Source organism: Geospiza fortis, unplaced genomic scaffold, assembly GCF_000277835.1.
Source record: "Geospiza fortis unplaced genomic scaffold, GeoFor_1.0 scaffold11, whole genome shotgun sequence".
Classification (NCBI taxonomy): Eukaryota; Metazoa; Chordata; class Aves; order Passeriformes; family Thraupidae; genus Geospiza; species Geospiza fortis.
Genome location: NW_005054304.1, coordinates 8,701,499 through 8,714,829, shown reverse-complemented (window position 1 = coordinate 8,714,829; position 13,331 = coordinate 8,701,499). Strand labels below are relative to the sequence as shown.

The 13,331-nt window shown below is 37.0% G+C and overlaps 1 protein-coding gene across 1 annotated transcript in view; it reads right to left on the bottom strand.

Moving 5' to 3' along the window:
- The window catches only part of GRID2 (glutamate ionotropic receptor delta type subunit 2), a 673,693-nt gene that overhangs the window by 126,857 nt on the left and 533,505 nt on the right, over positions 1–13,331 (bottom strand). The window contains exon 10 of the mRNA XM_005418132.2: positions 1,244–1,441. Within this exon, the coding sequence (XP_005418189.1) occupies positions 1,244–1,441 (198 nt within the window). The remainder of the gene's footprint in view (positions 1–1,243; positions 1,442–13,331) is intronic.

The window sequence follows — 13,331 nt, the reverse complement described above, 5'->3', positions numbered from 1 at the left end:
CAATGGGTCATTGTGTTGTTATGCCGCAAAATTAGATGACAGATTTTTAGTTGCCAAGGTTTAGAAGGTGATGGAAAATCTACTTTTCTAGCTGTGTCCAGCTTCCAGCTTCATAAGGACACAGGGAGATGGCAAAGGAAGTTTGTGATTACAGTATAGGTATATGAAAGGTGATATGAGTACAGAATGAGTAGCTGGGTTTTCCATTCCAACAGGCTTCCTGCTGCTCAGGAAGGCAGAATAGGTTAAACCTATCAATAATTTTTAACCCATGGCAGACAATATTTTCTTTTTTTTTTCTAAAAATATTATTTTCTCTTCTTTTATTGAAAGACCTAAGTCCTGCACCTTACCACAGTTCTCCTTGCTGTTAGCTGTGCTTATGATTTAAATTCCGCCTGCACGTTTGGAAAAACACTTCTAGAGCCAATGTCTAAGTTATTTACATGAATATCTTCAAGGAAGCACAACAAATGTAGGACTCTACAGCTGTAAAAGCTACCCCCACATGTTAATTAAGAGCAAATAAAATATGTATATTCACAGTACAAATGAGGCACCAGCAGAATAAAGTCTGTCTAGTCTTTTCTCTCTCAGTGGGAGAAACTCCAAACAGAAGACATGCAAGGAGTGGGCAAAAAGAAAAAAGGAAAACATTGCATATGCATTTGGTTCAATTTATTTATAATACTGAACAATTAATGTCAAATCAAGTAGACTAAATGGCTTATTAATTACAGAATAGATAATGATGTATTACTCTTGATCCATACATCTACATAATGTGTTGTTATTATATATCAATAAAACATTTTCTGTTGATTATATTCTTCATGTACTCATCACACCAACATTTTTCTAAATGCTATACATTATTTATGTAATGTATCACTAATTACTGCAACACCAATTTTTCCTCTTTTGAACAGCCTCCTCAACTCATTTGTGTCAGGACTTGCCAAACTAATTAGGATGCTGTGCATCCCATTATTTGACTACATTTAGATTTTACTTTGGTTGAAAAAAAAGAGATTGCCATGCTTCTTAAACAGTTACTAACAAGTTTAATTTCCAACTTTTTAAGTGCTATCCAATGCACACCATCCAAGTGCTGGCAAAGTGCAAGAAACAAAGTGTTATCAATTACCTGTAAAAAAGGTTACTGGCTGATGCAAACAGAATATAACATGTATTTCTTAACTTTATCACACATTATGACTGAGTAAATCATTAGTGACCTTACCTTAAACACCAGTTCTCCTATCAGGCCATTCCACGACCCATCATCCTGAGGACTCCCATACTTGTGATCCGGTGCTACATAAATTTCGTATTTAAAGCCGAGGTAAGTGGCCAAGGCTTCCAACACGTCTATTGAGAAGCCCTGATACTTCTTTGGTTTTCCCAGAACATTTTCAGACACCATGACAAAGGGCTCTTCCTAAAAAAAAACAAAACAAAACAAAACAAACAAAACAAAACAAAAACCAAAGGAGGAATCTGTTAAAAAAGCAATTATATGCCATGTTTGGGTGGTGGGGTTTTTTTAAACTAAAGAAGGAACTTTTAAAATATTATTTATACAAAACTTTCCTAAATAACTTGTTAGCAGTGCCCCTTAATCTGTGATATGCTATTTTGTTTTGGATTTCCTTCAACAGAGAAATTTTGTTTTCTATTATATATTGCAGAAGTAGATTTTCTGCTGAAACATTTCAACTGAATGCTTTTTAGCAATGCCTGCTGACCATACTTATGGTCAGCATGACAGACATACACTCCATGTCTGGCCATAAATATAGAGGATTCTACAGCACTGCCATTTTCCACTAGCTGGGCAAATGCTGTACCTAATACAGCCACAAATTCATGTTGTAAGGAAAGAAAAACATGGCAAAACTGAAACATGTGTTGCTCTTGTCCTTCTGCTGTAACCTGAATATAGGCCAGTTAAATTTAAATAGTTCTATCCAAAGAAACTCCATTTGATTAGTTTAGGGACAATCAATTACAGGACTTCAGGCTGTCTATGAGAATGATTGGTGAATACTCATCTAAAAGATGACCATCATAACAGAGAGAAATAGATACCAAAAGCTGATACTGAAAGGTCAGATTTCCAACAATATGCTTTTCTTACTTGTCCAAAGACTTGTAATAGCTTTCTCTATTTTGTTATTAAATTGTCCCTGCTCTGTTAGTCTTCCTGTTGCACAATTAACTTCTAGACATACGCCTGCACTTTTTTTTCCAAAAGGATACAAAAACCCAGATCATATTTCTAAAGACAAAAAATATATATTTGCCATAGATGGATTTCACTTAGACTTCTTCTTTATTTTCTCTGAAAACATCTGTCTGATCTAAGTACAGCAAAATATTAAATCATTCCCCAAAGCAATAAGGTGCTGTAACACATAGATAGTTTTTTAAATATGCTACATGGTTTTCATTTAATTCATTACTTAGTGCTGTAATTTTGTATAAGGTTAACAGAAACATCTATTCGAAGGTGCAAAAAAGTTAGTTCTGACTTGTCATAGCTTGGCCAGGACAAGCCCATGAAACCACTCCCTGACCACTTTGTTCTGGTCTGCAAAACTGACAAGTAGACGGAAGAAAACAGAATTGATTTGTTGCAGTGTTTGTGGTCCAAACTTTCATTATACATACAGCGGCATTGTTCTTTATTATTCTGCTACTTACATCTCTAAATTACTTTGAAGCCAGAGTATTTTTACTAGTTTTTTTTCACTAATCCTATACCTCACTAATATTTTTATCTTGCTGGAATGTCCCTCTATATGAACAGGTGTCGCTGAATTGCAGGCAGGATGTTTTTGAAATAAGAAAGCATCTTTTGTAAATGCTTGAGCAAATATTTTCAAGGACAGCCACATGCTGAGGATGCTGCCAAAGAAGAAAACATGCAACCAGACTGCACTGGCAGGATGTTCTTTTCTGACTCCAGGAAAAAACCCAACCCCAAACCCAAACCAAACGGAAAATGGGTGAAGTGTCTCAAGTTGTGTCAAGTTATTATTTCTAGTTTTCAGATAGAATTTCTTTCTTCCATAGTATCCAAGACCAGTGAAATTGACTAAAATTGGAGGAGAGAAAGTAAAATGAATTTTTCAAGTACTTTTCAAGTGCCCAGGTACCAGGAACATTGAGACTAAGTTGATGAAAGCCTCTTTTAAAATGAGAGCACAAATGTGAACTCAGGTTTGCTGATCACCTTAATGACAGATTGCATAATACAGACTCAAAATTACAGGGAAAATGTTTCTGCAACAAATAAAAATGGTAGTTCATCAATCTAAACACACTATGCACAAAATTATAAATATTTATGTGTACAAAGGATGTTTTAGAAGTTGATAATTTTCATATTAGAAAGGATTAATTTTTATCACTAAATTGTTTAGAAAATAGTTGCTCATAAACTGATTTTCTATCCAGTTGCTCACTGTAGTGATTTAATATGCTGTTTAAAATGCAGTTTGTCACAGCTAATATCTTTATTAGGAATTAATAGTCCTTTATTAAGCAATATAATGCTGTTTGCTGTTGAGAGATTTACAAAAACCCCAATGTCCAGTGTCCTATATATATGTAATGAAATATAAATAGTCAATCAGCTTTATGCAAAGCAACTAACATTTTGCAATTTTTGTTGAAGTCTGGACAAGCAAACCCTTTAATCACATTCCAAACAAAACAAAACCAATCTTCTGCCATGACGCTTTTTTGTGCAATTGTTTACATTTCTGAGAATGCATTGAAAGAGGACAAAACTATTTGTCTTGATATTTTTCCCCTCATAAATGCTGCAGCCTGAACTATGTCAGTTGTTATTTTCTTTTTTTTTTTTTTTTCACTGAGAGGGTGTTATGGGACCTGTGGAAAGCTGCATACATCCCTACAACATGGATGTTAAAATGATTGTCTCCATCCTTGAGAAAGTTGAACTTGCAGAAAGAAAATAAACATAGCAAAACAACAAGGACATTGATGAGCTTGCAGAAAGCAGGCGTGAAAATGTGGTGAGCTAACTGATGATTTTGGAGGTGGGAAAATTCTCCAGGATGATGAAGGCTCCATTTGACCCCAATAAATTCAGGAAAATCCTGATAACACTTTCTCTCCAAAGCAAGGGTTAATTCAGACTATTTAAGAAAGTCTTTATCAGAGAATCCATACAATTGTCAGTCTTGGAGATGCTCAAAATTCCCCTGGACAGCGTTCCAACAACCTGCTCTAACATTTACCCTGCTCCACACAGCTGCCACCCAAGGGTCCCTTCAGACCTAAATTGTTCCAGAATACAGTGAAGTGATCCAAGGAAGGTCACTGCTCCTGCTTCTCCTTTTCTTCCTCTTGGAGACACCTCTCTGGGGGATTTATGAGCCTCTATGGGGCAAGAGCAGCCTTCACAGCCTGTAAAGCCAGGGAGGTCTGGAGAAGCAAACAAGTCACAACATTCATGACAGAGGAGAAAAACAAAAGAAAATGAATGGGTTGCACAACCTTAACTTCTTGTTTTTGCAAGGTTGATGATCTGCCTCACTGAACCACATGGACATCCAATATATTTAGGGGATGGTTTTTCATCCAACCTCCATGGAAGTCCTTTAAGAGAGGAGTTATTTTCATTCCACTTTACCTTCAACATTCTCCCTTCTTGGATGTCAACTGAATGCAGAACTACTAAGTCTGTGATAAGGGCTCCTTCTCAAAAATAGCTCCACAGTTATTACGGCCTGGCTTCTTCTTGGGATCAAAGCTGTGCTGCCCTGACCCACAGCAGGATGGGTTTAAGACTTGGTGGATTTTACACAGCACTGTGGGTTAACCATGGTGGACAGCTAAGCACCACACAGCCAAAACCACCTGCAGCAAAGTGAAAGTCAGCAGCAAACAGGTGAAGATTATACTGGGTGAAGCTGTGGATATTGCTTTTTATGGCTGTAGGAAGACAAAGTCTGGCTTCAGAGGTGATTATGTCCCCCAAGCAAGAGAAACTGCAAAATGCTAGACTGGCACAGCTTAGGAACAGTAAAGTTGAACTCAAGATTAAGGCAACATGGTATAAAAGAGAGAAAGCATTGGGAAGATGACATAATAGTACAAGTATTTGGGGAAGAAGCTCAAGAAAATGCTTGCCCCATTCATTTCCCTATTATCACACGTTTTAAGGAAGAAGGCACAAACTAAGACTGATAGAGGTTAACCATATGCTTAATATTAAGACTGATGTAATTTGACATTCCCAGCATCCCTGGAAACTGATGTGAGATGGCATGGCATAACATAACCTGTGGGTCCTAACCATGTTCCCTCCTGGGTACTGCAAAAATTAACCTTGTCCTGGTCAGAACCAGGGCAATTTGCTAAATGCTTCAAGAGTCTAAGACTTAAAAGTACAAAATACAGTTCTTATTTACTCTGATGAAATTCTCAGACATTTCAATAATTTTGATAAAATATCTGTTCTGAAGCAATCTTTTTACATTCTTTACTATACCCCCTAATAAAGCTAAAAATAGGAAAGGAGAGAAAAGCTGTTGGGCACAGAAGACCTTCACGCTTGGAAACAGAAGGAACAATACTCAAGCTAAATAGCAGAAAAGAGCAATTAGGCTGAGTTTAACTTGGTTGTGTTAATTAATTAGACAATCAAAGAGAAACATCTGTTTGTAGCTGTGCTACAGATGTGGATGATAAAGCCAAGCAATAAATTCCAGCCTTAGAGGAGGCATGGAGGGAGAATGAGAGAATGATTGCTTTTCAAAAGTTCAGTTTCCTAAACCCAGAGTCTCTATTTGGGATGATTTTTAGCCAGTGACTTTAATAGCGACTTTAAATTCCAAGCTTTGATAATAATCTTTTAGTTCCTCAATGAAAATCGAATTTTAAAGATCCGGTATTTTTGTAAAGAAGCTCTAATTTTGGACAAATTGCATAAAACGTTATTGAAAGAAGAAAAGTTTCATTCAGATCTTAAACCCAGCACTCTAATTAAATACATGAGAGGAAGAAAAAGTTGTGTTCAGTGGGCTGTTTACAAGGAAGTAGTGGTCTTAGCTCAGCTGTTCATAATTTTACCTGCTCCCACCACCTCATTAGGAGATCACTGGACAATAAGATAGATTTTCTCTCCAATTAAAAGTGTGGATTCTGTGGCTTTGAGACTTATTTCAGGATAGAAATTATACGGAGCTATGCTACACTGCTCTGCTGCACTTATGTGTGAAGGTCTTTTGCTTGTTCTAAATATAAAAATGCTAAAAAGCTAGGATGTACTTTACAAATGAAAAAGCAAAAGCAAACCAGAAAGCTTTGAATTATTTTCCTGGTCAGCTAAATCCTCTTTACCCGTTAGCATGGACAGAAACTTCCTAGCAAGGGCACTATATAGAAAATATTGGGCAAAAAATGGCTTTTGAGGCTAGAGAAGCTAATCACTAAGGGATTTACAACACAAATTGGAGCTTTATGGGAGCTGGAGGGGTTTAGCCTGGAGAAAAGAAGGCTCAGGAGGACGTAATTGCTCTCTACAAGCGTGTGAAGGGAGGTCATGGCAAGGTGCTAATTGGCCTCTTCTCCCAAGAAACAAACTATAGGATGAGAGAAAATGGCCTCAAGTTGTGCCAGGGGTGAATTACTTTGGATATTAGCAAAAAAAAAAAATCTCTTCACTGAAAGGGTTGTGAAGCTTTGGAGCAGGCTGCCCAGGGGAGTGGTGCAGTCACCATCCCTGGAGACATTAGCAGATGTTAGAGACATGTGGCACTTTGGGACACGGTTTAGTGGTGGGCTTGGCAGAGCTGGGTTAATGGTTGGACTTGATGATATTAAAGGTCTTTTCCAATGTAAACAATTCCGTGAAGAGAGTTTTGAAATTAGGTAATTAATTATATGTGTGGTTAGAATTCATAAAGCATATGAAAATGACCTCCGTGTCTACTCATCAAAAATTTCTGAACACACTGGAATATAATACTTTCATAGTGACACTCCATTCAACAGGACTCTACATTCAATAAATTTTCCCTCTTTTTCCACTGAAAGTAGTGAGAGAAAAAGAAAGAAAAGAAAAAAAGAAACCCATAAATGAAACTCAGCTGTGGGCAAGACTGTCAATGTGTGCTTGACACTGACTCTAGAAACAGTGGACAGGCACATTAAATGATTCCCATAGCCCAGGCTGATCCTTGGCAATCTCATGAAGCAAATATTCACTGTGACACTTTAAAAACACCCATTCCCCTGCAAATGCTAAGAAACTGCTGCCCAAACTGAAATTCACACTTATTACTAGATTTCTCAACTTCCTTCCAATGGCTGCTGGATGACCAAGCACAGCCATTATAACCAACAAGAAACACTAAGTCTGATAACCTAGAACCGAAATATTTTCAAGCTCAAGATGCTACTGTCTTGTTGCTAGGCAAAATCACTTTTTCCTTGACTGAAAAAATAATGAATGGCCCCCTTTTATAGGTTAGTATTTTGCATTTCCTTCCCCAGAAGATTTTAGTGAAATATGCAGACCCAAATACTTAATTTCCTCAACCACTTTATTGATTGCTGTTTTGGGGATTTTATTTGGCTAGGAACAGCACAGCAGCTTGTTATTTTAATCGAACAACAATGTACATTATTCATGTTAGAATCAATGACCAAAATTTAATTGAAACATTTCATTCTTTCATTACAGAAATTCTCCCACTATCAACAGTAATAAAATTGCTGCAAAACATAACACAGTCCCCACCCTTTAATAAAACTAATACATAGATGAAGGATTGAAATCTACAAGATCTTGGATAAGTAAATATTGTGCCAATGGGCTGTGTAACTGCATTGGCACTGAAAGCCACCATTCTCTGATCCTGTACTTTTCAAACAGATTGATTAGAAAGTCAGTTGTACTAACAGAAAAGTCACCTTTGCTACAGCAAAAAATTCATTCACATCCCAGAAACTGAGCACAATATTAAGTGGATTTTACATTTAGCCTATTCTTATCCATGTGTGTAGTCTGTCTCTCTTTTGATCTGTTTATTGTCATCAATTAGACATGAAATTTGTCTTTTAGTTACAGTACTTTAAAGAGTATTTTTCCCTCTTGAGTGAAATGGTAACTTCCAAATTTATTATGATTTTTAGCTTAGTCCTATTTACAAGAAATGAACAAAGAATATTAGCCCCTCTTCCTCCCATTTCTCAGCAATGGGACTAAAACTCCTTTCAAGGCGATCTATGGCAATGGTCTATTAGAATGCTGCCAAGCTTTGTGTATTGATTTTAATCCACAATAACTTAATGCAGGTAACAGCTCTTTCTGAACCGTATGACAGGAATATGGATTGAGATTGGAATTGATTGGAGCGCTTCAGAGTGTGTCTAAAGAGTCCAATGGTGGCTTTAATGCAGATAGTTCAGATACCTGAATTAGCACAAGTGTGGTACGGGTGCATTAACCTGCTGGCAGCTACACTGTGCTCCCTCCAGCAGCCTTGCAAGGGCTCCTGTTCATAAGGAGCTGTGCCACGCAGCTCACCTCCTTTTCCACCTTGTGTAGTGAGGAAAGATAATTACAGCCAGAGTAAGAGCCTCTTTCTGTTTCAAAGTCAAATTTCTGTGAACTGTGTGAATTGCTCTGGAATGCAAATGTGCCCACAGAGCAGATGGGAAAGGGTCAGGGAGGAGATAAAAGCCCTGAGAGGTAGTCCTTGACACAGAGATGAGTTAGGCTGGTCCTACCAGGCTTGGCACTGCACCTTCCTTGCTGTCAAGTTGTGGCCCCAACCAGGTCCCAAAACATTTGAATTGCTTGACAACCCACTTTATCTAGTATATAGTACCTGCTACTTTAGAAAAATGGGTTAAAAATAACAATAATTGGGAAAAAAAAAGGTGCTGGGTTTCCCAGCAGGCTGTGAGATTAAAGCTTGTCAAATGAATGATCCCAGTAGTGAATAACTGTAAGGTTTATGACCTGTTTTAATACAAGCCAGGTAGCTCAAAGGGACATAAAACAGCTATTAAAAAACGCCTGTGCCCAGTCAGTAGCAATTTAAACTTGGCCCTTGTACAGGTGTGGTGGTTGCAAGAGGAATACGAAGACAGGTTCTGCTTCTGTCAAGGAATATTAGTTTCTGTTTTTGTAATAATGACTCGAATTGTTACTATTTTGGGTACTACTGCACTCCAATATACCAATACATATATAAACATATATATACAGTATAATGCATGCCTCAATTAAAATGATTTTTCTTAAAAGATTGTGGATACTAGAGCAGAGATAGAGCTGCCTGGTGGAATGAAGAGATTTTACAGAAGTCCACAGTATTCAGATATGAAAATGGGGGAATGGGATCAGGACTGCATGAGAAAAGTGATCACCAAAAATATTGGGAGAAATTATAAGAAGCATTATCTGTGAGACTATTGCACACTATTATAAAATATTTATTCAATATTTAATGAGGTATCCTGCACATAATCTGTCCTGAGGTTGATCTTTATTGTACAGTCATTCACTGATGCTTCTGCACTGACATTTTTAATGCTTTATCACTTCTAACTGTTTGTTCCTCTGCATATGCTTAAACACTGTCTTATTTCATCTTCATTATGCCTGTCCTTTCCCCAGTCACTCTGAAAGTTACTCCAGCTTTGGAAAGAAATTTTTTTTTAAACTTCCTTTAAGCCAGTATTGGAATTCAAATCCCAAAGACGGTTTCAGCTTTTAAAATCAGGCCTTAGCTTCATATCTTATGTTTCATCTCTGAATGGTAAATTCAATAGAAAAAGGGACTGAAGATGCAGACCTCCTGCCAGCTCAATGTCCCTAAAGACATTGTCTGCTTTCAAATTTCTTTCTTTTCTAATCTGGGCAACAAATGCTCATGAATTAAATACCAACCACTGAGAATTAAACTAGTCCGCATACGATAACATTTTCCACGATGCAAATGATGTTTCTTAATTATTTTTTCTTTCTATGTTATCTACCCTTTTGCCAGCCCTTTCACTACATCACGTCCCACAGTGCCCACCTGCAGCCCAGGGTGACCAACCTGCAGCTCTGTGCAGGTAACCTGAGTAATAACTCTTGAGATACTGTGCACAGGGATGTATGGCAAAGCATAATTCAGCATGGCTTGCTGTTATCTGTCTTTCTTTTATCCTGCCTGCCTTCTCAGGACCCTCCAGATATGAAAATACATTCCTGTTTGGGAGCTGTTTCGAATTTTCATGTAGAGCCACAAGTATCTTTTGCACCATTAGGATACTATATCTTATGCACTTTCAGGAAAGGCTCTGTACTTTTCAGTCAAGGTTTTAATGCTTTAAAACAGAGAAATTCAAACTTTTTCCTTTTTTGAACAACAGGGGCTTTTAAGAAAATACAATTTTACAAATACCTGCTTGCCTGTTCATCATCAAATGGACCAAATCTCATTACATTTCCAATGTCTTAATATTCATATGAATAATTCAGTAATTGTTGTGGCTAATGCAAAGATATTATGAGAGTATCTGCAGCATTTTAGGTCTTTTTTAATAAAACTGAATAACTGAAAAAGAGAAGAAATTGAGACAGCCAAAATGGATATTTAGCTAAATTTTTTCTTGGGCAATTGTTCATTCAAGACACACTGAATTTGTTTGGAACAGCTATGCTGACCCTTTATTGAGCTACATTTCAGAAACTCAGAATACATTTCAGAAATTCACCAGCAAGTGACTTGAACTTACGAGCAACTTGTCAAACACAAAGTTCAGACTTCAGCTTCATGTATGGAAGCAGTCCAAGACAGAGATATCTGATATTTAAGTTAGACGAAATAAGCCTTTTAGTAAAGTGTAGAAAGTGTGGTACTAGTCCAACTCAGATTAAAACATTGAATTGCATAGACAAACATGACCATAGTTCTCCTCAGAATAAACCAGAAAGAAATATTTCTTGTTGCTATTTATGCAAAGGAGAGCATTCACATGTACTGCAGAAGAGCCAGGATTCTCTGCCAAGTGAAACCAGATGATTTCCAGTTTGGGGCTATGCTGTACTGTATTCTGCCATATTCACAGAGATTTGGGTTAAGGTCTGCAGATACATAGCTCATAATTATTACATTTACTTAGGGAAATGAATTAGTAGGTGGATGTGGATGATGGGAATTGTTCAGCATTTGCTTTTTGAAACACCGAAGAAATAAATCACAATCATTTATAATTTTCAGACTCTAGAAGGTTTAATTTCATTAATATAACGCAATATAAACCCAGGTGTTGCAATTTGCTATCCTCTCAAATTCTACTGCAATTTTAAAAAAATGCCTTTTTTAACCTGAAGGCATAACAAAATGAAATTGGAAGAGGAGAAGGGGTGCTACCTAAAAAGGCATGAGAGATTTGAACTTTTAACAAAGCCAATTTACAAATTAGTGTAAACTTCTCAACTCTCAATGAAAAAGAAACCTATTAATATTCAAAGGGATTAATATTTAATTTTAACACGTTTCCCTGGATCAAGATAATTCTGTTAGAAATGGCAGAATTAATAACAATAACTAATAATTCACAGTTGGTATAAATTCTTTACTTTTAACAGAAATGTACTGACTAAATTGAAGAACTGGGAGAGAGATGGAAGAGAAAATAGAGTAAAGATCACCACTAAAATAAAGTTAATTGGTGAAATCCCTCCTGCTCTCACATCCAAGGTAAGAATCACACATTTTCATCATACAGGTTAATTACAAATCTCCAGTATTGTCTTACCCAGATGTAAAACTAGTGAAGAGACTGAAATGCCCTGTGCTGGGTTGAACTTTAAATTTCTGTCTTTGCTTTTATAATTACTGTAGAATCCTACCAGCATAGGTAATTATTTTTGTGTATCTTTGCAAGTTGATATATACCCATGCTATAATAACATGAAAGAAGCAGCTCTCTGTCAAGGTAACAAAGATAACTGGGGATAAAGCAGGAACAGTGGGGAGAGAGGGAAGAACTACTACTAAAAACAATGCTAATATTCTAATTCAAATTTATTTGTCTAGGAAAAATCCACAGATCATTTTTGTCAACAGATAATTATACTGAACCAATTAATAGGAGCATCAGGCAAAACAGAGCCACTGCCACCATGATGCTATTATGATGAACATGCAGTTAAAGTATAATCTTCCCCCTCTCTGTTACTCCTTTCTTTTTTCTTTTTTTTTCCCTCTGTGCATTCATTCCTCCTTGGCTGGCTTTTACTGTTGTTTAGTTTGGCTTTGGGTTCTTTTTTAGGTTTGTGGGGTTTTTTTGCTTGTGGTTGTTTGGTTTGTTTTGTCTTGTAGATACTACCACAGGAAGTTCTCTAACGCACTAAGAGCCAGAACAGAATGTTCACCCTGACAGGTAAAGGTGTCTAAATACCCATAAAATAATGGGAGGGGTATGAAACTGCTCTGTGGCACTGACATGCTCTGGTGATTTCAGTTTCCACCCCTGACCCTTTATCATGCATTGCCAGCAATGCAAACCCTGAAAACTCCTCATCTTGCTGTTTATAAAAAAGTGCTGGGCCTTTAGACAATGAACTCAAACACAAGTAGAGAGCAGCAAGAGAGAAATAGCTCAATCTAACCTTGACACTTCTGCAGCCCTGGATCAGCTTTGTATTTGGGCATTGGTCCAAAGAGAGCTATATGTCTCATATTATTTTCTTTATTTTTTTCCGCACTATTAAAAACTTCACCTCAAGCTAGGTTTATGGCAGGGAATACACTGGCCTCATAACACGAATTCCTATCCTGGTAGACATTGTCTATTCAGCTTTAAACCAATAATTTTTCTTAATGTAAGATGTGCACACAGGGGAAGAACCTGGCTGACAAAAAGCCAGGATGGGACAGTGGATGTTTTACCAAACTAACATTACTGGACCTAAGCTGACCTTGAATATTTTCTGAGTGTGACAATTTGTGTTAGACTGCACACAATTTGCCAAGGTGATTGGAATTGAATTATTTAGAGCTTCAGCTAGGTAGCTTGAGCTAACAGTTGAAGCTTGCCCTTTATCAGCTCACATGCTTGTGTTACCTAATTTAGAACATGCCTATGCAAGAAACAGGTTCTAATGTGTTTGATTCAGTCTGAAGAGTGCTGTACTGATAAATGATTTTATTTTGTGGAAAATTATCAATCTTTCTGGTTTTTTTGTGACCAGCTTAAATCAGAGCCTCTAACACCAACTACTTTCTTGGTAAAACCATGCACTTAGTAAAAAGATGTGGCAAAAGGAAGAAAATGCATTCCTG